This window comes from Zonotrichia leucophrys, chromosome 6 (assembly GCF_028769735.1).
Source record: "Zonotrichia leucophrys gambelii isolate GWCS_2022_RI chromosome 6, RI_Zleu_2.0, whole genome shotgun sequence".
NCBI lineage: Eukaryota > Metazoa > Chordata > Aves > Passeriformes > Passerellidae > Zonotrichia > Zonotrichia leucophrys.
The window spans coordinates 19,801,676-19,826,238 of record NC_088176.1 but is presented as its reverse complement, the minus strand read 5'-3'; the positions used below and the strand labels follow the sequence as shown (position 1 = coordinate 19,826,238).

Sequence of the window (24,563 nt, the reverse complement as noted above, 5' to 3'; positions counted from 1 at the left end):
CTTGAGCTAATCAGTTATGTGCCGGCAGTTTTTCTCAAAAGAGTTGAACCTAAGCAGTCCATGTAAGGAATTTGCATTTGGAGGTCATATAGGTCATGTTTCTTGAGCAGTGGGTGAAGAAAGCCACTGGTTTACATAAGCTCACTAAAATGAAAGGTCTGCCAGGCAGAGGAGTTCATTTGTATATTGGAGAAAATCTAAGCCAATCTTGAGAAATCAGGATCTACCCTGAAATGCATTTGTGTCTCTTTTGTTGGCTTCACTGAAAATGACATGCTTTAGCAGGATTTGGCCTTGCATGTAGGTTTATAACAGCATCACTGTTGTCTTTAGTATTTCTGTTAGCCCAAAGCAGTATTCTTTGAGTCATTCTAGTCCATAGGGACAGGCTGAATTCTGCCCATCTGTCCCTAAGATGTCCATATTCATAGCACATAGGCAGTTTGTAAAATCTAATAAACTGTCCCAAACCCAAGGATATTAGAGATGGCTTATCAGTAAGTTTGATGATGATGATGATTATTACTACTACTTCATTGTTATTAATAATTTTAGTTAGCAAAAAAATTATCAGAATTTGATTTTTGCTGCACTAGCTGAGGATGGCATTTTTGCTGTATTTGATATCTAAGCTAGAACTACTGTGATGGAGTAGCTCAAGTAAGAAATTTTCAAAATAGCTTGATATCTCTCCTGAGCTGAATGACAAGTCTTAGGACTTCAAGGGAGGAAGGGCATAACTACATCTGAGACCAAGGACAAGCGTCAACTTAGCAAACAGTTGTTCAGGTTAAAAACAGGGACCCTTGTCTTCCCTTCCACACTGCTTCTTGTTGCTTTACCAATACTGATGTTTGGCCTCACTTGTAGCTTTCCCAGCTGAAGGGTCCCTGTGAGGACTGTGTGATCAGCATTGAGAAAATAGATCAGCTTGATTTATTGTCACTGGTTGTTCAATTTACCTTGGTGGATTCAGCCTTCTGTGGATTATGAAGTGCTCACTTGAACATCTCTGCTATGAGCTCCGCAGGGAGTTGTAAGCTCCAGCAGGTGGGATGGTGACAAACAGTTTTCAGTGAAAACTGTTTCAAAAGGTGGGTGTCAGTTTTCAGGCTTGGAGGCAGTATAGACCATGGGAAGAGCATTGTGCTAGGAAAGCTGGAGTCACAGTTTGTTCCTGGCACTGATTCTGGTGTGATCAGGTCAAATCATTCCTCATCTGTGTATCTTTTTCCCCCTCATGTGTCTTGTCCATTTACATTCCTTGAAAAGGGACTGCCTGTTCTTATGTGGACAATGGGAAATATAATGTTTTTATCCTACTAGTCTTACAGAGCTGCTTGAATTTGTTGTTTTCTAAATGGCCTTTAGATCTCAGGATTGTTTGTTGATCTTAGTTTCCAGCTCCTAACTTTTCCATTGCAAAGCTGGTCCCACACTGATGTGTTTGATTATATTTTCATTGCCATTGTACTTGCTTTGATTTTGCAGCTCAGTGCCCAAAGCACTGTGCTGTACAAACAACATGATGAAGTCAAGCACGGTCAAGCCCTTTTTCTTTTTACCTTGAAAACAATGTGAGACTCCTATGTTTCTTTTGCTTGGCACCTCCAGTTCTTGAACTGGAGGCCGTGTGTGTGTGTGTGCTGCCCTCCTGTTGTGTTCAGGTGTGAGATCACTTGGAGAGTGTTTTCCATTGCTGCCTAAGGGGTACTGGAAGCTGTGCTGTCTGCTTAGTTGTGTGTGAGCTCAGGCTGTGAAGTGTGGAAAATTACTGCAAGAATAGCAACATGCTGAGCTGATCTTTGTGTCTACAGTGGGGTTGTTGGGACTAGGTGTCCTTATCAGGGCTTGTAAGTGTATTCTAAGATTTGTCCTTCTGGATCATGCCTGGCCAATGTCTGCAACAAGAAATTTTCCCATGTTTCTCACCTCTCCTGTTTTCTTTTGGCAGCATTCCTTCCTCCATAGGGATGTGGTTTGAGTGTAGCCTGTGCCCAACTCATTTAAGATGTGCCTGGCTGTTGATCTGAAAAAGGGAGAAGAAGCAAGAGAGCTTGATTCTGCACTACCATAGTACTGTCAGCCAGTGTATCAGTCCTTAGCATGGAATACAACAGCCTCCAGAAACATCTGTAAAATTGTAGACCTTAATACTTTAGTACTTTATTCTCATCCCCGTGGTGTTCCTGCTATTCCCTTCCCATGTCATTCTGAAAAGCCTCTTATACCAGCTTTGGGTACCAGGACAGACTGAGGCTGTCACTCAGTGCATCAGAAGTACTCAGCCACAGTGATTTATTTGTCTTTAAGCTCAAAGTGTGTCCAGAGTCAGGGAAACCCTTTGTTATAAAAATTAAAGGGGAAAAAAAAAAGAAGGAAGAAAGCTCTACACTCTGCAGGGAAACCTCTTTATTAGCCATGTGGTGAGATTTTGGTTTGGTTTGGTTTTGTGGTGTTTTTTTGTTTTCTCTCCATTTGCTTGATTTTCTCATCTGCTGCATTCATTCAAAGTTTCTGTGTGGAACTTGCTTTTTGTAGCTCACTGAGCAGCTCAGTTGTCATTGGTGCTGGTTGCTGGCTCCTTATGCAGGCAGTATCCAAGTACCTTTTGTATTATTAGAAACTATTTCATCACACTTTGCTTCTGTGGTGGAAATCAACCTCTTAGAAACAGATAAAGCCAGCACACAGCTGACTACTAACAGAAGTAAAATTAAAACATGTTGAAAACTTCTTAGTATGGTGTCCTTTCTCTCTGACACTCTCAGCTCCCTAATTTTGCTGCCATTGACAGAAAGTGAAGTACTCCCACAGCAGAGGGTATGAAGTTTGTGTAAACTGAATCTTTCTGTGAGTCCTGCATAGATTTTTCAGCAAAAATAGCTTCTTATGGTCCTCCAGGAGCTGAAGGGGTACATATTTTCAAGTAAAGTGTGAACATTTTGGTATTACTTCTAGACTGGGGCACAGACCAGTCATAACCTTCCTCTGTATTCTCTGGTCTTGCTGAGCTCCCTGGCTATGTGCCAGGTTACAGCCTTGCTTGTAACATTTCTCAGCACCAGAGAAGTTTCTGTGCTTTGGGTTTTGTGCCATTTGCTCTCTCCTCCCCCTTTCAGTCTTGCTCTTAGTCCTTGTGATAGCAGTTCTCTGCTTTGGGCAGCTTTTGGTAGTTGGGACTCTGGCCAGCTTCAGCCTTTTGCCAACTCACAAGGACAAGGCAGGTTGGGAAAGCAAACAAACTGCAGTTAATGCCAGCAGGGCAGCTTCTTGTGTTGCAGGAAAACCAGGCTTGACCTTGCCACTGGAATATTAACTCTCTCTTGGTGCATACTCTGGACATCTTTATAGAAAATTTTCTTTCCAGTACTAGCAATAAGCCTTTCAAATGTGTCCTTTTGCTGATCCCTTTTGACTCATTGAAGATGTAGAAGCTATTAAACCATCCTCAACAGAAAACTCTAATTTGTTTCAGCTTGTGTTTTCCTAGGACTATTCTAGTTTTGTTAAAAAACTATCCTGGTTCATCTAGGCTCATTGCTTGGGATCTTCATGGGTTTTGAAAGAAGTCTTGGGGCTTGTAAAAAAATCTTATTGGAGCTCTGTAAGCGTGGTCTGAGATGGCTCCTGTGCAAGGTCCTTGATACTCCTTATTTATGCTTTTCTCTCTGAGCATCACCTTCTGCTTTCTCTTTGTCGTGTTTTTGCCTCATGTGCACTGAGAATATCTAAATGGTGAGGCTGGTTGTACAAGGCCCTTGGAGGTCCTGGTCCTGCATTGCTAGTTGAAAGAAATGTGACTTCATTCCCCTCAGAGCTTGAATAAAACACATATGAGGATTTGTTCAGTCATCCAGCACAGGCATCAAACTTTGCTAGTTGGTCACCTCAACCTCTTCTTGGAGTTCTTGAGTACAGAGAAGTATGAGGAAGGTAATGTAGAAAAAAAATTGCACTGCTCTCTGGAAGATCCCCTCTGTTCAGTTGCTAAGCATGAGCTCAGAGTGATTGGCTGACTAGTTCAGCCTGTTAAATGACATGAATAAAGATGAGGGGTGTCAATACTTACAAGTCTATCAGCAGAGGCATCTCACTACAGCAGACTGCTGTTAATGTTATTGAGTGAAACAATAAAGGTGCACAGCCATCTATCAAATCTATGTCAGATCTTACCATTTAGACTTAACATTGGACTGGAGTTAAATAATTTCTTTTAGTAAGCATCAATGCATGGAAAAAATAATTAAATTTTTCTGTGTGAATTCTGCCTCTGTGTCTGTCTAGCTGTGTATCCTAACTAAGGAATTTGTCTGAATACAACCTAATGTGTGTGTTTCTTAATATACATTTACTATCTGCCCTTCCTTCTTTATTCCTGGCAGTGGTGAGATACATTTCATAGTTGCTGTTATCCCTAGTTCCCAGCCCAGGCTTTGTATCAGACAAGCCTATTCACACATCAGGGATAGCAGCAGAGATGTATGTTTACTTCTTCTTTTTGCATTTTGCAAACTAGTATACTAAATGAAGTGAAATCAACAGTGATTTACATTGGTAAACAGACTGTAGGTTGTAAGGAGGCATGAATATTTGTGCTATTCAGCTTTCCTTGCTGCTCGAGGGGGAATCTCTCTAACAGAAAGGCAGGAAAACGGATGTGGTTTCAGCCTTCCCTGGAGACAACCATAAATATTGGTTCTCATACAGAGGATGCTGGGATGTGGATCTGGGCAGACTGATGTTTATACTAACTGTGCTTCCTGCATGGTGAGCAGAGGTGATTGTTTCATCTCAAAGTAGCATTATTTCTATGAATGAATTATTGCTTTGGTACAGCCCTCTCTGTGAATGTGTTAGACAGCAGGACTAATGGCACTAATAAGAATTCTCTTTCTCTTTGGCTTTTGTAGGTATGAGCTGTTATGTAGCAGTTGCATGTGAAGAGAAGACAGAGTACAAGTTGTTGTCAGAAGATCCTGTCCTAAGCTGGACCTGAAAGTTCATCCAGCTGGCTGATGTGAGTAGACTGAAAGGGAGGGGAAGGAGTGCATTACTGGGAGACTTCATTTCATGGTGGGATTTTGGAATTTCCCTTTAGGATGACTCTTCTAGGGAGCCTGTTTGTGATCAGGAGGGCAAAGGTCAAAACAGCAGTTACCAAAGACTGAATTTCTGGCTTTACAGAAATGACACATACAATTCATTTTGGCTACTTCTTTCTTTACCTGGTGTTTGTCTCTATGCCAGGGTCATGGCCATACTGACACTATGATTCTCAAGGGTTGCTTGTGTCTATTTCCTTTGGGGCTACACAACCCTTCCAGTGAAGATGCATCAGCCTCTTACATGCTGAAGATGCAGAGGCTGTTGTTAGCTGATGGTGTTGTCTTTTATGAATTACTTTTCTCTGAGGAATTAAAGTTCAAGCTGTTGGAGAGGAAGCTGGAAAAACTTTTGGGATGTATGAAGCCAGATTTTATGTCATTCTCCTACTACTGCCTCATGAGCAAAGTCACATTGACCCCACTGTTGAACTGGCACAATGGGCTGTTTCACACTCGGCCTGAATGTGAGCCTGTACTTTGGCTGTAAAAGGGATGGAAGCTCCCTCCCCTCAGTTTTACCGCTTTAGAGGAAAGAGAACATGATATTTGGTTCTCTTCCAGGCAGAAATATGCAGTCAGGCCTTGATCTGGAAAAAGAGCATCTCCAAGAAGCCTTGATTCTCAGAGACATGCCTGGGAGTCACTGTGCCTCATGCTTGTGCTATGGCTGACCTGTGTCATCAGCCAAGTGATGACATCTGCATCTCCCTTATTCTTCCCTTATTTGTGGTGCCTGCTTAGTCCTACTGGCTGTCATGTGGCATCAAGGCACAGCACATCTGTTGTTCAGGGAGTTCATAGCATTGAGTATCAGGGCCTGACTAGCCCATATGGGAGTTTGAAGGAGAACAACCTACTCTTTAGCCCCTATTCCAGCTTAGGTGGAGCCCTAAATGGCCCTTTTTACATTACCTTTTTTATATGAGAGAAAGATGCATACTGCATCAATGCAGTATGCATTGATCTGCATGCGAAACAGTTCCAGGCCTGTCAAGATGGACCAAAGGCACGGAAAGGGAAGGAAAAGATCTAGCCAGTGCACCAGGAAACAAAGTTAATCTGTGGAACCACAGTGGATATATATTGACTGAATCTTCTGTTGTCAAAGAGTGGAAAATGCTACAGTAGGTCCAAGGCTCAATAACTGAGAAAAAGTGCCCTTAGTGTACATACAGAACTGTTGGAGAGCTGCTAAAGAGTTAAAGATATTCTTACTGATGGCCAGATTTCCCAGAGCCTGCTGGTCAAAAACTGCTGCCTTATTCAGCTCTGGAGTTTGTTGCTTTGGGTGAATGCTTAAGGTTATTCAGACAAGCTGCTGTAAGGTGTAACAAGTCTCCTTTCACAACTTTCCCTTGGGTCAGAGCAGAATGTCTTCTAGAGGAAGGTGTGCCCAGAATGTACTTTTGGTTTCAGCTGGTTGATCACACCACCTCCGCACTGGCTCTGCCCTCCAGAGACTGTAATAGAGGTTTAAATGATGCAGCACTGTGCCAGAAAGCAGAGCAGCAACAGTGAGAGTGAATTTAAAGAAATCAGGAAAATGGAGATTTCATTCTTTCCATTGAATTTTTGGGAACAGATGGAGCGTTGATGAGGCAGAGATTCTGGAAGGGACAGTGTGTTTCAAACGTTTTCCTTAATGTCTTCCCAATCTGCTCATACATTCATAGCTCCTGCCTCTTTAGCACAGGGCAGTTAGTTTAGGATGTGAAAATTTCAACGCTCCTGGGCTTCCAGAGGTGGATGTTCCCCAAGGCCTGTTTAGCTGTGGTTTTTGGGCTATGGAACTTTTGATGCAAAGGGCCGTGGGAGCAGCTCATGGCCTGATGGGCAATGTCTTTGTTTACTTCATTCCAAGTCACTGAAGTGAAGGATCTGGTCTTTCTGGACAGAGACAATGACCCTGGAGCATCTTAACTGAGCACTGTACTGATCCTATTAGCATCAGTCCTGCCTCTTCTAAATGGCCAATGTGTTTTCTTTGGGGTTTTGTGTTTAGGTTTTTTTTGTTAAATCTGGTTACAGGCCAAGAAGAATCTAATCAAAGCCCAGCAGTGCACTGAGCAGCAGTCATTATCATTATTTAGTCATCCAGTTGCTGTTTTTTGCTGTGACAAGAAATGTTTGTGTTGTTGGGAGCAGGGTGATGAGGGAAGATCAGCTTTTCTCTTCTTCCCCTTGGAGAGGTTTAAGCACTTTTCCTCTCAATGCACGTTTACCAAAGTGTTGCTCTTTGAAGACAGATTTAAAGTATAGCCTTCAAAACTCTGTGACAGCTACAGTTTATAGGAGAGGAATCAATGATTTAAACCATCATTAATTCCTAAAGGAAATGACTTTCGTCTGTGAACTGTGAAATATGATTACTCTCTCATTAACTTTCATAGTTACAAATGTAACTGGCCAGCTGGCCAAGTTAGAATCGAAATTTCTCCTCAACCTGGCTTTTTGGGCTGGGTTTTTGCTTATTAATGACACACAGAGCAAATACAGAACTGCTGGGACTTCGTTTCCATGAATGCCCAGGCTTGTCTGCTGGAAGACATGTTGCTTCTTTTGGCTCTGTAGTTCTGTTCCTGGAGAACAGAAAATCAGCTGTGGGTAGCCTGATTTGATATTCATTTGTCTTTAGCACTTAGGGTGCAGGAAAAAGCAGTGCAAGAAAATACGGAGATGGAGAGAGAGAGCACAGTTTAAATTTTCTTTTCTCCTTCTACAAGTTCCCTTCTTTACCACACTGCTGTGTCTCCTTTTTTACTCTCAGCAACTTAACAAATAACTGTCGTTGGAAGAGCCAGTAAACTCAGGTGCTGGCACAGAGATTAGGCTAGTATCTGAGTATTTGGGGTCTAAAGAAAAATAAGAGAATTGAAATTCAGCTTCTTTCTGTGTCATATAGGAGGCGATTTTTGTCTTGACACTACCTTGAGGTTCATTTAAACTCTACAGCACAAAGGTTAAGAGCAGTGGTGAACAGCTGGTGCCTTTACAGAAGCTTTTAATATTGATTGGGGTGTATTCTGTTGCCTTCACAGTCAGCAGTGCCTTTCATTGACTGAGGTGCTGGTTGGATCAGTAAGCACAGCTCCGCCTAAAGTAAATTTAGGAAGTGCCTTTGTCCTTTTGTAGTAGAGGAACACAAGCCTGGGTTCTCCTGCCACAAGCAGTCCAGTGATCATTGAGTCCCTTGTGTCCCACACCCCAGTTTTGCACAGATGCCACAAATCCCAGCATGCAAGTTTTGCTTCCATCTTGTCTGTGTGTACGTAGCAGCAGAGGGTACAAAGGGGTGGAGATGCTTATGTGTAGGTGAGGATGCAGGCTTTGTCAGTCTCATTCTGTAACTGCCATTCATTTCCTAGGACTTCCTTGGAGTGAACATAGCTGGGCCCCAAGTTTTTCCCTTATAGTGTTGCAGTTAGCACGTCCTGAATTCCACAAAATTGCTTGGACCAGGCTCAGCAGATATTCTAGGAAGAGGAGCAAGGTTATACTTTCTTTTATGCATGAGAATTAAAATAGGTTAGCAGATCAGTAGGAGCTGGAAAAAATGTTCTACTCAGGTGCCTGCTAAACAGCTGATCACTCCCAGCTTGTGCTGATGTAAGAGACTCCACCTCCTATGGAGTTTGGCAGTCAGAAGACAAACAGCAGCAGGTGCCATGCCTCTCACTGAGATTTCCCTTGAGATGCTTCAGATCCTGAGTGCAGGTAAACTGGGATCCTGCCAGGTGGTATTTCATTCTGTTTTAAATGGGGCATCACTGATCTCCAGTACAGCCCTAATTTTCAACAGCCAAAAGGGACACTAGGAGAGTTCTTCAATCTTCTCAGTCTCTGATAACAGTCTGAACCCCTCATGCCACGCAGACTCATCTGGAAGTGCTTCCTGAGTCCTTGTGCAGTTGGAAGGAGCAGCCTGGCAGATTGTAGAGGCTGCTGGTGACAGTATTTCATTCTGCAGTGCTGCTGCTTCCCTTGCATTTCAGCTGGGCAGGACTGAGCTGCAGAATTCAGGCTCAGGTCAAGGGGGTCCATGTGTTGGGAGCTTTGGGGCAAGGTGGGGCTCATCTTTTGTAGCAGAGAGGGTGCTGTCATACTATCCTAACCACAACCTGGGTGGCTGTTTTGTAACAAAGCAGGGCAAGGATGTTGGGTGAATGAGTTTGTGCTCATTGACAGTACTGGGTGGAACTCTGGCAGCAACGTGTTATTTTGGCTGAGTTTTGTTTTGCAATTCAAACCCTGGAACTGAACTAAAAGCACTAGCATGATGCAAGCTTGCTTGCCTTCCTCCTCCATCTGCAGAATGAAGTAACTTCAATCACTTTTGTTCAGCGTTTCCCAGATCTATCAAAAGTACTTCCTTTTCTAAACTCCCTGTCACAGCACCTCTGCTTTCTTCTGGTAGCTGGAAAGCCTAGTCCCACAGCATATTGGGGTGGCATAAAAGAACTAGGATAGCTGTGTGATATTTACCAAAATAAAAAAACCTGCTTGGATTGTGCAACAGAGCTTTTCAGGGTAGCTTATAACTGGTAAAATTACTCCCTCCAGTGAAAACAGGTTTGTCCAGTGGCTACTAGAGCAGGTGTCCAGAATATCCTAGAACCAACATCTACTTCTGTTATGCCAAAGACTTCCTTTGTTGAAAAAATGAATCTGCTCCTTTTTGCTATTTCCTTCTACCACTATGGTGAAGTTATCTTTCACAAAGACATGGTATTATGGGGAAAAACACAGCAAGGATTGTGCAACAGCAGATGCCAGGAAAATTGCAGAGCACAGTACATTAGTACAGTGGGTTGATGGTAAAACATCAACACTTCATAAGGTTTTTTATCCTGAATTCAAGGTTGACTTTAGAAACAGCCAAGCATTGTGGCCCTGCAGCCAGACAAAGCTTGATGCTCTTCACCCAGGTGGAATTCTGTGAAAATTCTGTTTTCCATTCAAGTGGTGGTCTGTAATAGAAACTCCTCCCAAGCTGTTTGAAGGTCCTCTCAGCTGTTTTCTGCAAAGACCAGCAATGTTTCAAAGCCCATCTTGATCTGACCATCCTAACTTTGGACATGAGCCAACTTCTGGATCCTTCCTTACTTTGCCTCTCCCTAGGTGCCATGCTTTCATTCACTACCTGTTACTTTTACAATTTTTTAAAAATTACTGTCATTTTTGTTACCTGAAGACAAACTGTCAGGGGCCTGTTTATAATCCCCTGCTACACAGCAAATACAGCTTCCAACTGACCTGCTCTCATGTGGTCCAGGCTTCACAAGAGACATGAAGGAGATCAAGGATGTTGTCTTTGGGTTCTGATGGGTATCTCCTGTTGCATACTGTGTAAACTGTTTCATATTGTGTAAATAAGTATGTTTCAAATAATTGGAGTTGGCGATGACTGCACAGCTTACTTTGGAGAATGTGAGGGCTTTTGTTGGCTTTTCTGGTTTGTTTTGAGAGCCACGTGGGGTTAGGGTTTTTTGTTTGGTTGATTAGTTTGCATTTTTTTTGTAAATAAGAGAGTAGGATCTGACTACTCAAAACATACAAATTGTTTTCCATCACCCTTTATTCTGACTGTTGATACGTCTGAAATGACCCTCTTCCTCCACCCAAACCAAACACGCCTCAAATGTAAAGGGACTAGACTCTAAACCTAGATCCAGGCCTGAGTTTTGCTAATGGTGTCTGGTATCTGCTGTGGTAGATAAATCAAAAACCTAGGTACAAACTCCCCAACATTAGTCTTTGGGATATGGTAGTAAATGTGGGCTCCAAAGCCCTTTGTTTACTCTGATTAGAACTATCACTGCCATGTTCACACTGAGGTTTGGGATTGGTCTTCAATGAAGTAAAATAGAGCAGCTCTTTCTGGCCCCTTAGCCAATATACCAAGTTGGAGTTATGCCCATTTTGGTTTACAATGAAATGCTTCATTTGGTGGGAGGTAAGTATTGGGATGCTAAAGGATTTACTGGGGAGGAAAAAGGAGAGCTTGTGTTGCTGAGTCAGCATTTGACAGAGGATGAGTGTGGATTTATATGTGTAGGTATTTGGAGACCTTTGTTCTGTGTCCTTTGCTAACATTTTACTGAAAGTATCAGTAGTGTAAGCTTTGACCTACAGAATCAGTTTTGCTCTATGCCCTTCTGCAATCAGCAACTCTTGCCATCTGTGTTGCTTTCTAGGTCTCATTTGAATGCTGAGATGCTCATCTTGCAATCATTTTCAGTACATTTTATCAGTCTGTAAGTTTGGCAGCAGATCAATGTCTGTACGTGTGTATTTGAGGAATCAAAATCCAGGGACAGGCTGCAAATAGAGACACATTGGAGTGTCAGTCATGAAAGCCAGTGCTGGTGACAAAGGATAGTACCAAGAGGCTTAGGGGCCTCCAAATTATTTCCACTATTAAATTACCACTTGGTCTTGCATGAGACAGCCTCCAGGGTCTGAGTTAATGAAGTCTTTGTCCCATTTGTTTGTGTTGTAGACATTGGCTGTGGAAGGAAGGGTGATTCTGTGCTGCAGTTCGCCTTCCCACTGAAGGGCTGCCCAGGCCTGGGGATGTGAGATACTCTTGCTCTCTTAAAAGCTGCCATCACTTCCACTCTATGGCAAGTTTTAGGTTGCCAAGCCACACTGTGGTGGGGGCACTCCCTCTTCCCTCTAGGGACCCTAGTACTGCTGATGGCTCAGAAACTTCTTTGATGCCTGTTACAATGCTCAAGGAGTGGGCATGTAATACGTTTTAGCCATACAAGCAGTTAGTTTCCCCTTGTGTCATGTCAGGTATTTATGCTACAAATCTCACCTGCCAAGAGCAGAAACTTTAGCTGCCCCTTCAGCTCCTAGCCATTGAAATAGGATCTGCCATGTCCAGTGCTAATGAAAATTTTCCTTCCTAGATAAGTGGATGCTGCCTGATTAAAAAAAAAAAAAAAAAACAAAAACAAAAACAAAAAAAAACCAGAAAAGTGCTTTTTCAAGTACTTTCCCTGTAATTTAACATCCCTTCAAGGTCTTTCTGTCACTTCTCTTCTCAAGTGCATCCAATGCCACCCTGGAGTGTCACCTCCACCCTTTTTCTCCTTCCCTTCCCCAGCTCCAGAGCTGCAGGAAGAGACCGTGTCCTTGGTGATGACAGTGGCAGGGGAGTGACAGGCAGGCTGGGTGGGGGTGGCTGTTGGTGAGCAAGCCTAGTGACAGGATGGGGTGACTAAGAACCAGCTGGCTAATTAAAGCACGGCAGTAGGAGGAGCAAAGTATTTAAGGGTGCCAGAGAGAAAGAGAGATGTCTCCACCAATTTCTTACACTTCAGCAGCCAAGTGACTGGGCAACACAGTGAAAGGTTTTCTTAACTCTTTCGTGCCTCTCATGGAGTGAAATCAAGAGATTAAGAAAATGGCTCCATTGACTGAAAAGCCTGAATTGAGGTAAGGACACCAGCATGGTTTTTAGTCACAGTTTGTCACATCTACCTCTGCTAGACCTGCTGTGAGCTGAACTCCCAGGACTTTATATGACTCTGGTATATGCTAATATACATTGAGTGGGTAGGTCTGGTGGGCAGTGCACACTGATTTTCAGAATGCTGCTTTCATTTGGATAGATATTTCTGCTTGCTGATCAGGCAAATGAGGCAAATCAAGGTAGTCATTACATGGGTCTGTGTTCTCATTAAGGGAAATGGGCATGTCCTTGCCTCCTTACCCTAGTGACTGGATCTTTCTCCTAATTATTTTTATGGGAAAGAGAAATTGAAAGGAGCTCTTGAATGCAGATTCTGAGGCAGCTACTTAAGAGGAAAGTGAAGAGAATGGATGTGGAATTCTCAGCAATATATGAATTTGTCACCTGAGGCAGGAGGAGTCAGAGGGAAGTAGAGATGAGGACTGGTTTCTGGAATGTAACTTTCTGCTATTTCTGGAGACACTTGGAATGTCAGACTGTTGCTTCACTCATCAGTTTGGTTTTCTGCAAGTGTTCTCAGTAGTGAGTAGAGAAGCAGTCACTGAGTCCTTCTGTCTGGCATGTAGGTGACTCTGGAGGCAGCACAGTCCATCAGGACTAGCAGGCCAGTGGCCAGCCTTCTGAGTTTTGCTGAGACCATTTTGTGTCTGATATCCAGGTGGATGAATATAGTCCCCTAGCAATTTTGCTAGCATAGCAGTGCTTCCAGGTTGGAAGAGGTTAAAGAAAATTACCTTGTCTGATTTCAGCTTGCTTCCAACTAGGCTTGTCAGAGATGTGTTGGCAGTATTGTATGCCTGACTCCCTGTGTGCTTTGGTTAGACTTAGCTCTGTGTGGTTCTCTGGAGGTTGTTGCAGTTGTTTGTGAAGGAGACCAACTCTCAAACAGATTTTTCTTATTTTGAAACTATAAAAAGCAACCTGTAAGACTGATACTTATAAGGCCCTGTTACACTATGCCACATCAGCTAGTTTTGGATGTTGCATAGGATAGAGGCCCAAATCTTCCATCTTGGTATAAAATAAAACTATCACTTCTATGTATTGAAAATTATTAGCTGTAGCTTAGTGAGTACAGAGCTTGTACAGAGCTTTAGAACAGCTAATGCTGGAAGAGGTCATAATTAACATTTGGTGTGGCTGCCACAGTGAGCACTCATTCAGGCCTGCACAATTCCTCTGCCTTACACAACTGAAAATCTCAGGATGTGTCTGGAATGGTATAAGATGGTCTGTAGCATTAAAGTATCTAGAGCATCTGTTTTATATCTCAAAGGCGCATCAGAGTCTTCTCTTTAATTTTTATGAAATGTTTGTAAACTGGATTTGAACTTTGAGACACTAGTCATTCTCTAATTAGTATTTCTACTTAATGCAACTTCCTCTTATTTACTACTTTACTGTTTGAGAGTGTGTGATAAAGGTGAAGACAGCCTTTGTAGTCTTTGTTATACAAAGTCATACAAGAGAAGCTGCTGGATGTTGTTTAGATGATCTAATTGATTTGTATTTATAGAATGCCATTCACTGTAGTAAATGCAGTGCAGTGTTTGTGTCCCTCAATCCTGCAGTCAGCTGAATGGGTTCATTGTTATACATAATTAGGGCTTCTGGAATTTGGGTCTGTTTATTTACAGCAATTGTTCTGTCGAGGCACAAGTGGCCCCATGTCAGAGGTCTGCAGAGAGTTAGGTGCAGTACCCAGAGCACCCCAGCTGCACAGCTCTTACAAGTAGTCTCACAACAGCTTGAATTCAGTGAATCCTCCATTTCTTCCAGCTGAAGTACAAAGGCAGCATCCTCTTGGCTAGGTGCGGTCATTGCAGATTGAAAGATTTTCCTTTTGCAACAAAGGTAAATTGGGTGTCATGGAACGAGTTACCCCCTACCTGTAAATAAATTCCAGTTTCAGTAGTTGTGTGCTCCTTGCCCCAGTTCCTGTGTGAATCTCAGTTAAGTGAACAGTACCAGGTTGTGGTATGCTGTTAAATGTTTACAGCCTTCCCTGGAGCTGGCAGCCTGAGATCTGTGTCCAGTGAGCTCCCTTTTATAGGATGTACATCAGCTTGTTTGTAAAGTGTTTCCATCTATGAGATGTGATCATATGTATTGCAGATAAATCTGAACAGAAATCTCAGCTACTGCTGCTGTCAAGTGCTGTGCTTTTTGTCTTTTGCTAAGATAGAGATGAGACTTTATTCAAAATATCCTGGAAAATGTTGGTTTTCTTTCTGAAGTTTCAAAATGTTCATGTGAGTTGCTTGGGCGTATGGGTGTGGCAGAAAGGCATTTGTTTCTTCAGCTGACACCCACGATACATGGGCCAGGGCTCCTGTCACCATGTCTCAGCCACCAAATACTAAAGACAGAGGGCAGTCACTACAGACTCAGGAGGAAGTCAAAGCCCAGTTACAAGTATATTTGGAGTCTATTGTCAGGAGAAGAAATGTTTTGACTGTAAGGCAGGAATGTAAGCAGTTTCTTATCCAGAGGGAATGGTGCTAAAGTACATGTCAAGTCGGCTGTGATCCAAACAACCTTCTGGATGGCTGTTTTTCAACCCTGAGTCTGCAGCAGAGCAGGAGGTTGATGGCTCAAGCAAGAGCCACCTTTCATCCACACAATCTTCCAGGTATAAGTGAGTGTTTTTAAATCAAGGTTTAGTGGCTAGTATGAAATTATGCCAGTCTGTTTCTTTGCAGGGAGGTTCCTGTAGACATCAAGTCACTATCTGAACTAGCACTAATCATGAAATTAGTTTTAGTGTAGAGGTCAGAGGCAGAATGGACAAAAAGAGATAATTTACCTTTTCAGCCTTGCTGTTCAGCTGTTGGCATGTCAGCTTGTAGGCTTTGCTCACTGCCTTTGTGACGTTCAGTGAAGTTTAGACTTTGGCCTGCCGACCTTTTGAAGTCTTCACTATTTGCCTGATTTTATTGAGATGAGTAGCAGCACACTGGCCAATTTCTTTGGGAATGCAATTGCACTTCTGAGGAAGACTCAGAGGTGCAATTGCTTTCTAAAAATGCATGGATAGGGGTGAGTGCAAGGAGGAGGACCTGCTCAAACAGAAAAATTGTGCTGGTGCAAAACAATTTATCTGTAGCTGTTCATGAATATGATTTAGGTTGCAGATGAGAAACAGCATTCATGCCATAAGGGGAATGAGTTCTGGAGCAGGCTTCCAGGAAGAGCAGTGGAGGCGGGAAATTTTAGCAGTTTTAAACTGGAATGTGAAGTGTTCTTGCACAGGGTTGTATGACACAGTTGCCTGCAATAGCATGGGAGTAGGCTGGATGACCCAGGAGATTCTTTTCTGCCCCCTGCTCCACAAGTGGTGACCTTGAACTGAGTCAACTCAGGTTGCAGCAAACTTTGTTTACTCTGAAGCTGACGACTGTAAGATGACTTAGTTCAAAAGCATCTCGGAATTCTTAAAGCTGTAGCTCCTAGTTTACATTTTCTATTTAATTTTTGTTATTGAGAGAGGCACATTCCTTATAAATTGCACAAAAACTGGCACCTATGCCCCAGATAATTTAATTTGCTCATTTGGAAGGCAGCAGACACGCACTATATTTAAAAGAAAAGAAGGAAGCAGTACTGCATTTGAAATGTGCTGTGTTTGTTTATCATAACAGCTGTAAGTTCAATTATTTATAAGAATGCCTTATCCAAGCTGGTGTGTAATGATGCCATTTGTTTCATTTAGTAAGCTTTCAGTGCTCTCTCTCTGCTGTCTTAGCACTTGCTGAAGAGTGTGTGGAAGCTGTTGTCTTGTACAGAATTGGTGTGATTATTCTATGTGCACTTCTTGCTTACTCACAGGCTTTTCATGACTTTTATTCTTAGGAGCATAGCGTCTTCTGAAGGAATGACAGGATGTTCTTTGACCCTTAAAATAAAAATGACAGACAACGTATTTCAGTATTCCAGAATAAGAGAATAATGGTAGTTGAAGAGAGAGCCGATTGCCTGGGTTAACCTGAGCTGCCTGCTCTATTCTAAGTTTTTTTTTTCTCTTGTCACGTTTTATATGATGTGAGGTGAGAAGTGCACAGGAGATGTGTTTTTCTAGAAAGTTCCTTTAAGCAGAGGAACATGCTGGTGGGAGGCACTGACTGCAGTGCAGCTCTTTGCCCACTTTCCAGATTTGGGACTCTATGTTGCTGACATGGCTCATTGAAGAGGAGCATTTGGGTCAGGGACACTGATGGCATTGTGAGAAAGGGTCTGAGCCAGGGTGAAGCAAGTGAGTGCTGCCAGTGATGTGTAAGACCTGACCAGGTGAAAAGTAAGCTTTGTGATTGTTAATCATCCTTTAGTCTGAAAGCTTGCAATTTTTCTGATAGCCTCAACTTGTACTTTATACTAATATACATAAGATTTTGATTTTTCATTTAAATGCATCTTAAATGCACAAAGCACTTAAAGCTCTTCTTGTTTTTAGAGAGAAAACTTTGAAAATGTGAAAAACTTGAAACTGAGAAAAATAAAGGGGTCTACATCTCAGGAATATAAGGGATAAGCACAATAAGTTTTGAATGTTCATCTCATGCATAGCAATTGGTTTAAAATGCTATGTGAGTCACCAGAGCTGTCAGTAATAACAAGGGAAGAAAGGAAGTTACTTTTCCCCACACTCACATTAGATCACCAAAAATAACGACTGCCCACGACTCTTAGCTGAGATACCAGTGACCTGAGAGCATGTGTCCTTGCTCAGAACTATTAATGAGCTGTTTGTTACCCCTGCCTTTGTAGGGGGAGTATTCAAACCTTTAGAGCATGTGAGATAATCCAGACAGGCTGTACAGAAGTGGTTGCCACTTATCTGCATTCCTCCTAAATAGGCTTCTGAACATGCTGCTCTCTTTTCCACACCAAGTAGGGAAGGAACTGCAGCCTTGGAGAAATATGTTGGGGGTGAAAGGGAGGAAGGAAAAGTTAAACATCTGTCTAGAGGTAGGACTGACCTGACAAGGAGTTGGTGGATGTTACGTATGGACATTGGCATGTTCAGGGTTACAGCTGCTGGTTTATGCCCTGAGGAATTCATTACCTTTCATTGTGTTTTGCATGTGTACAGCTTTGAAGCCTTTGTTGCTATGTCTGTTGTTTCAGGAAAGGCACTAATTCCAGGCTGGCAAGGACACACTGGCTAGCTGGTTGGAGCCGGGAGCTGAAAGGAGACATATGGGGGTTTTGCTTTAGAGTACTTTTTCTAGTATTTTTCTTTTTTTCTTTGCCTGATCTGGCAATAGGGAGTTCTTAGTTTTTAACACTGACATGAAGGTCCTCATTCTTGGTTCCCTTTACATACAGTGCATCCTGTGTGTGTCTGAAGGAACAGTTTGGCCATGAAAGTTCTTGAGGGGAGCAGCAAATTATTCCAAACTCACCTGTTTCCAGGGACAGCCTGTCTGCCCAGCCTGGCAGGGACTAGTCTACCTAAGGATGTCCCATCCAAACATCCATAGCACCCTGGCTTACAGCGTGTGCCTTCCCAGCTGGTACAGGCCAGTACTTGGCTACACTGGTGCCGTGAAGCCAGACGTGTTACCTGCCTGGACTGTCCATCTGATCCCAAGAGCAGCCCCAGGACTGGGATAGGCCTAATAGCATTCCAGTTTGTGCTTTGGATCAAGTATGTGGCAGACAGATAGAATAACTCTGTAGCCCTGATGCAGTAAGGTGCCACAGCATGTTCTCAACTCCAAACATGCACTGTCATTTTGTCAATTAAACAGGAGTTATTTCTACTTGTATGCACTAGATCTGTGTGCAGATTCTCAGCTGATCAAAATCAGCTTTTAAACGTAGTTTCTGGAGTTAGACCAGTGCAGGTCTAACCAGTGCAGGATTGGTTACTCTCAGCTGAGCATGCTGAATCCATTCTGTGTATGGGAACTCGCACTAAGCACATGTTTGAGTGCTTGAAGGAAGCTGATTAGTTTCACAGTAAGTGAACACTGGATGCTTGTTATTTTAATTGAATTCCATAATTGCTAGTAAGTGTGCGGATATGTGGAAAAGTAATTTTTTCAGATCCAATCTAGATCTAATGAGTTTGTACCCATCTTCCATTTAATTTTAGCAATCTTCTTTAATTATTGCTTTGGTTTTTTCCTCAAATCACTTGTTTGTAAAAGGTAATTTAATCTATTAATGCTAAATAGTTATGCTTCTTTTTGGTGTGAATTTTTTCCTAAATACTTTCCTTAATGCAGTGAAGGTCAGTGCTTTGCACTGTAAGCAATGTCAAGACTTGAATCAAAAAGACATTTTTGAAATCAGAGTTTCATGGCAGTTGTGATGTCACTGTTTCCAAACAAATGAGACATTTTAAAAGGGTGAAGCATGTGAACCTGAGTTTAATTGCTCCCTGTTGTGGAAGGGGAAGTGTTGCTGCAGCATTGCAGTAGCAGTGGACCCTGCCTTAGCCCAGACATTATAGCCAGTAAATCCTCTTTCCTCCCCTGAAAAGGTAATATATTGAATTATTTTTCCCCACTCCTTTTTAATCTTGCATACCAGAGGAAAGCATTGCAACTTCTTGGGGATGCTTGGAGTGGAAGAAATTCTGTGCTGACTTGCTTGAAGCCCATGGGGTAGGCCAGTGCTGAGTTAAAACACCTGGGTATCAGCAACCTCTCAGCTTCAGAGAGAGATTGTTCCTAAAGATGAGATGAGATTCACTGCAGCGTTGCCCCTTCTTGTGCTTCTCTCCTGGCCCATGGAATGACTGGTATTTATCCCAGTGAGTTTAGTATGTATCATTTTTCTATGGGTAGAAAAGCACAGTGTTGCTACAAATCTCCTTAAGCTGGATAACGTAATTTTGGACTGCTTCTTTTTGATTTGCATGAACTAAGGCATCTTTCTGGAATGCAAACATACAGAGATCAGAAGGACCATTATTACTAAGTATGTTTGTCCACATTTTCAGGCTGTGTCAACCATTACTATTTCAGGGACTCCACTACTAATATGAAATGGTAGAAATAAAAAGCAGATACTGTATGGGCAGGCAAAATCAGGCAGCCTTTCTAGTTGGACTCAGTTTTTGTTGTTGGCTGATTTTATAGTGTACCCCCCACTTTACATTGTATTTTTCTGGGACCAACTTGGAGCTAGGCTGAATCCTGCTGAGGATTCATGAACACACAATGTATATCTTATGTGGGTATTTTAGTGAAGGAAATACTTAAACAATTAAGTGTTGGCAGCTATTCCTAGGGTGGCTTGCTGGGGAGCCCAGATATTGTCTCATTTTATAGTCTCATCTGTTACTTTTCTTGCTTGTTGGGTTTTCTTTCCTTTTGAGTGTCTGTAGAACATGCTCATTATATTCTGGCTGGCATGAAACAAATGCTGGTTAAGAAAGGAGATGCTTGAGGCAGGAGAACAAATTCAATTCCCTGAAGGGAATTTTCACCTCTTACAATGTTCCACTGCTGCCTCCAATTCATGTAAAAGGAAAAGTATTTCCAACTCTGTTGTTTGGTTTCTTGTTTCCCCAAGCAATTTTCCCTATACTCCTTAGTTTGGGCTTCTTGTATTTGCATGATTTTTTGATTTCAGATGCATATTTCTATTGGTGTCATGAAAGCCATTATTTGTCTGGAGCTGCACTTGATCTCACTTTATTTGGGGCTAACTTTTTGGTGGGGGGAGAGGTGGAGATTGGAACACAAAATTAAAGGACTTTTAATTCAACCTAGGACCTTTAGAGAGTTGAGCAAGCTTGTCAGACACACTTTTTTTTTTTTTTAGAAATGCTCTGTGGCTATTCTAACCACCTGTCAGTGACATTGAAACCTGTTTGCTGCAGGTATCAGGTCCCCAGAGGAGTGAGGACAGATAGGCCTCACAATTGTCCTCCACAGATTGGCATCACCATGAAAAGTGACTTTTTCTTCTGATCCCCATCTGGTACTTTTTCTCTTGGGTTGACAATTTCACTGCCTTTGGTAACAGGAGAATTAAACCTTCCAGCTTTCACCTTTCACTTACTGGAGTCTGATGCTGGAAATATCAGCACAGCTGGAAATGACTGGTGCAGAAGTTACAATATGCATTTTAACAAGTGTATCTCTTCTGTATTGTTATATCTTTCAAAGGAGAGACTAGCTTTGATATGAGCAACAGATTGCCTTGAAATATGGAAAAGGTCTAATTTGAGGGGTTTAGTTTAAAGCTTTTAGTGTCACTTTGATTTTGTAAAACTCTCTCAAAAGGTGATGCACAGTTTGTGTCTTAGAAACCAGTCATACTTGAACTTTGCCCTTTATAGACTCTTAGACTTAAATTACTATCTTTCAATTTCACATGAAGATTAGTCTTAAAGTCTGGAAGCAGTGTTTGTATTGGTAGAAATAATCTTTAATTTATGATAATTATCAGAAAAAAAAATTATATGGTGCTTGACATGAATCCACTTGGCATTTGAAAGTAATTTTTTAAAAGATACTATGACTGTTACCTTGACTCTTGTGGTGAATGTTCAGCATTGTGTCCAGTGCATTGTGTCTGGACAGACATGAAACATAATGTAATTATTCTGTCTTTCACTCTAAACAGACATAAACAAAATCCAGAAGTAGAAAAGGCAAGTCCCTCTGCCACAATGAGCTCTGGTAAGACTGTGTTGTTTTCTACTTGCACTCATTTGTGTTCCTTTCTGTTACTAGTAATATTCCTGTTTGTTTCTGATGCAATTATTCACATTTGTTACTTGAATTTTGGCCCAAAAAGTAGCTAGAAGCATCTTGAACTGGAGTAGGTCCTGTAGCTTATTTCAGTGTGGAATATAAGAATTCAAAATTATTGATAACCTGAAAAAATCATCTGAATTTGATATATTTTAGTAGAGATGAAAACATAGTTTGACATATGGATAGGGAAAAAATCAGCTGTTCAAAGAAAAACAAGGGACTGGGAAATGAGAGCTGTTTGGGAAGAGGAAAACTTCTGGGCTTGTCTGGGTAACAAGTTAAATCAGGGTGAAAAATAAAGCAGATGCCAGACTTGAAGAGAGATCTGTAAGATCTGTAGAATGGTATTCCCACTTAATTTTAGCATCTTAGCAAGTCTCAACTGGGGTATCATGTCCTGGTTTTGGCACAACATTTTGAAAAAAATGTGAAGTATTTGAAAGGAGTTCAGAAAAACATGACCTGGGAATTCAGTGTAAGCACTGAAAAGTGTACAGGCTGGTAAGCACTGGAACAGGTTGCATTAGGGTGGTGCTGGAAGTTTGTAAGAACTCATTAGGCAAACATTTGTCAGGAGTGACAGAGGTAGATTTGTTTCATTCATGTTCAGAAATATGGCTTTAGATGAGCTTTGGAGCCTCTTTCTAGCACGGTCTCCTGTGTTTCCCTGAATTTACATGAGCCAGTTTTATTTTTGTCAGCCGAAGACCTTGTAGATTTGCAAACATCTTTACTGAAAACCACTGCATTTGTCTTATAGAACATGAAGAAATTGATGTTGCAAAAACTGTTGTCAATGGGCTGAGCAGCAATGGACAAGAAAAAGGTGGGTGAAGATCTCCAGAGACACCTCCAGAGCTCCTCCCGCATGTCAGCTGCTGATGTGCTTGGTTTTCCCGGAAATTCACTGCAGCGGAGGCTTCCAAATTCAGTTCACTTGGCGACTGACACAAGAAAAGTCTTGTACTGCACCATGCTAGTAACAGCAGCATTTCTTAGCTCAACAAGTGTTCTTTGTCTCTTTAAAGTGGCAGGCTGGCCTTGCCTCTTTGTGTATTTTTAGTGCTGTGTTGAGGAAAGCTGTACACTACTTGTGAGCACCTGCGAATCGGTATCTTAGTGAGTTGAGACAGCATGGGTGTGTGGTGCCTGTGTGTGAACTGTGTTAACTTCAGGGAGAAGTGAAGGTTTAAGTCTGGGACTGAACAGCAGGAACTAAACATTTCAGAGATGAAAAAAATCTAAACAAACCAGTCTTCATGTTAACATCAGCGGGTTTGCAGTGTGCTTTATAGCATTCAGTTTTGTGGAGTGACTGTGTCTGTTTTGGCAGAGTGAAAGTATGTGGGTATGGACTGATTTTCTGTTGGTTTAATTTCCTTTCTTTTCCTTTGATGCCTTTTTATAGTGGTTAGTATTTTGACTGCATTGTGGACAGTTGAATTCAGTCGGTTTCAAAGCAGAACAGAATCAGTACTGTTTCCTAAGCCACAGGCTGTTTGATTTGGGTTCTGTTGTATTCACAGGGTCTCTGCTCAGGAAGGAATGTGGAAAAAGGGATTGATTTGGTTTCCTCTTTTATAAAAAAAAAAATTAAATAAACCTATCAAATTAAATACTAATAATTTTATGAGTTTTGAAAAAAATTCTGTTGGGCTCTTTGCCCAGGCATTTGATGCCTGAAACCCCTTTTCTAGGTTGTGAAATCTGTGCTCTCCAGTTTTGCTGGGTATCAGAAAGATCTGCCACAAGAGGGGGCGTACACACCACCCTGATGTCAGTGTCTGCCTCAAAGCTGGCCCAGTGCTCAGTGTTAGTCTGTAAAGTATTAGAGATGTGGCTCCTCTTGCTCCTGATTTTACAGGCATGAGATGGCATGGAATATGACGAGACATTTAGCATTTGCCAGAAAATACACGCAGGAGACGGGTTCTATAGAAGAAAATCCTGGCTTTGCATAATCAAGAGCACTACTTAAATTATGCTGGTAGAGTCATGATATACAAGATGTTTATCTTGGCAGCTCCTGTTGAGCTTCACCTGTAAATAGTACTGCCTTTTCACAATGACCCCTCTTTGTACCCATTGGTTTGAACAGTTTTGTAACAATTGCTAGAATTTTGCATAGTGGTATGTGTGGTTTTCCCCAATGTTACCACATATAGTATAATTAGTGTGCTAGCTAATGAAGTCAAGTAGAAATCTCTTCAATTTACTGTTTATATGGATGTATTTTTTTTTTCTGAAATAGCTATATGGGTGCTACGCTTTAGCATGGGACCTTTTTCAAGATTATTTTATTTCCTTCTGTTGTTGAACTTGTAAAAAATGAGCCATGAAATTCAGAATTAATGTAATGTGGCTAGTTTAATGTTCTTCCCTCAGTCTTTCAGTACTTGGTTTGTTTTTTTCACTTTATTTTGTTTTTGTTGAACCATATTAATGTTTTACTTAACATTTTTATTTTTGCATGTAGTGTACCTCAGTTAAATGATTACACTAAATTTTTTGGTGGCTTCTAAAAACTAATGCTTCCAGATTCTTTTTGCCTGCAGCATAGTGGCAGTCAGCATTAGTTAGTTAGTCCATTCAGTAAGCAGTTCTGTATGCTGCATAAAACAGACACATCCTGAATTAGGGAGAATGAAGGGATATTTTTAACAGTTGCATCATTGCTCTCTAGACTGCTTTTGTATTTGAAATTTCCTGCTATTGTGTCTCCGAGTACATTAGAAAATTTTGTGGCATGCTTCCCAAGCTCTGTTCTTTCCTTTTTGGATGTGCCATTTACACTTTTGTGTTTGCAGCTGTTGACGTCCCTTTATGTACACGTTCTATTTCTGCCGTTAAAATAATCCCTGTGAAGAAAGTGAAAAGTTCTCCTCACCTAGTGCTGCCTACAGGTATCTTCTTTCCTCCCCTGCCATGCCTTAGTTAGCCATCATTGTCTCTCTCCCTTTGTCATTGTCTCTCTGCTTCACCCACATGCTTTGGCTAATTCTCAGCTTCATGCTCCTCTCACTCCTCCCAGACCTGCAGATTTCATTGGTAGGTAATGCAGTTAGCTTTTGTGGCACAATACACTGGTCTCAATTATGCTGCTCTTCTGCAGACCTAATTGTGTCTGCTTGAATCTGGGATCATTGTAAGCTCTTCTACTAATGCTCGATTATGAAAAATATTGTTACTATTATTATAGACTCATTTTGAACCAAACTCCTGAAGAACCAAAGAATGTTTCCTGCATATCTTTGGTTT

The 24,563-nt window shown here is 41.7% G+C and overlaps 1 protein-coding gene across 24 annotated transcripts in view; it reads left to right on the top strand.

Annotated features, from left to right (window-relative positions):
- SORBS1 (sorbin and SH3 domain containing 1) overlaps window positions 1-24,563 on the top strand; it is a 157,722-nt gene that overhangs the window by 73,408 nt on the left and 59,751 nt on the right. For 2 of the 24 annotated variants that reach the window (XM_064717566.1, XM_064717565.1), the window contains exons 1-4: window positions 12,457-12,551; window positions 21,172-21,227; window positions 22,066-22,131; window positions 24,113-24,208. In XM_064717566.1, the coding sequence (XP_064573636.1) occupies window positions 12,520-12,551; window positions 21,172-21,227; window positions 22,066-22,131; window positions 24,113-24,208 (250 nt within the window). In that variant the 5' untranslated portion in view covers window positions 12,457-12,519. Of the gene's footprint in view, window positions 1-4,913; window positions 5,021-12,456; window positions 12,552-21,171; window positions 21,228-22,065; window positions 22,132-24,112; window positions 24,209-24,563 lie in introns of those variants that run through there. The other 22 variants (XM_064717573.1, XM_064717572.1, XM_064717589.1 and 19 more) reach the window with 18 other exon arrangements.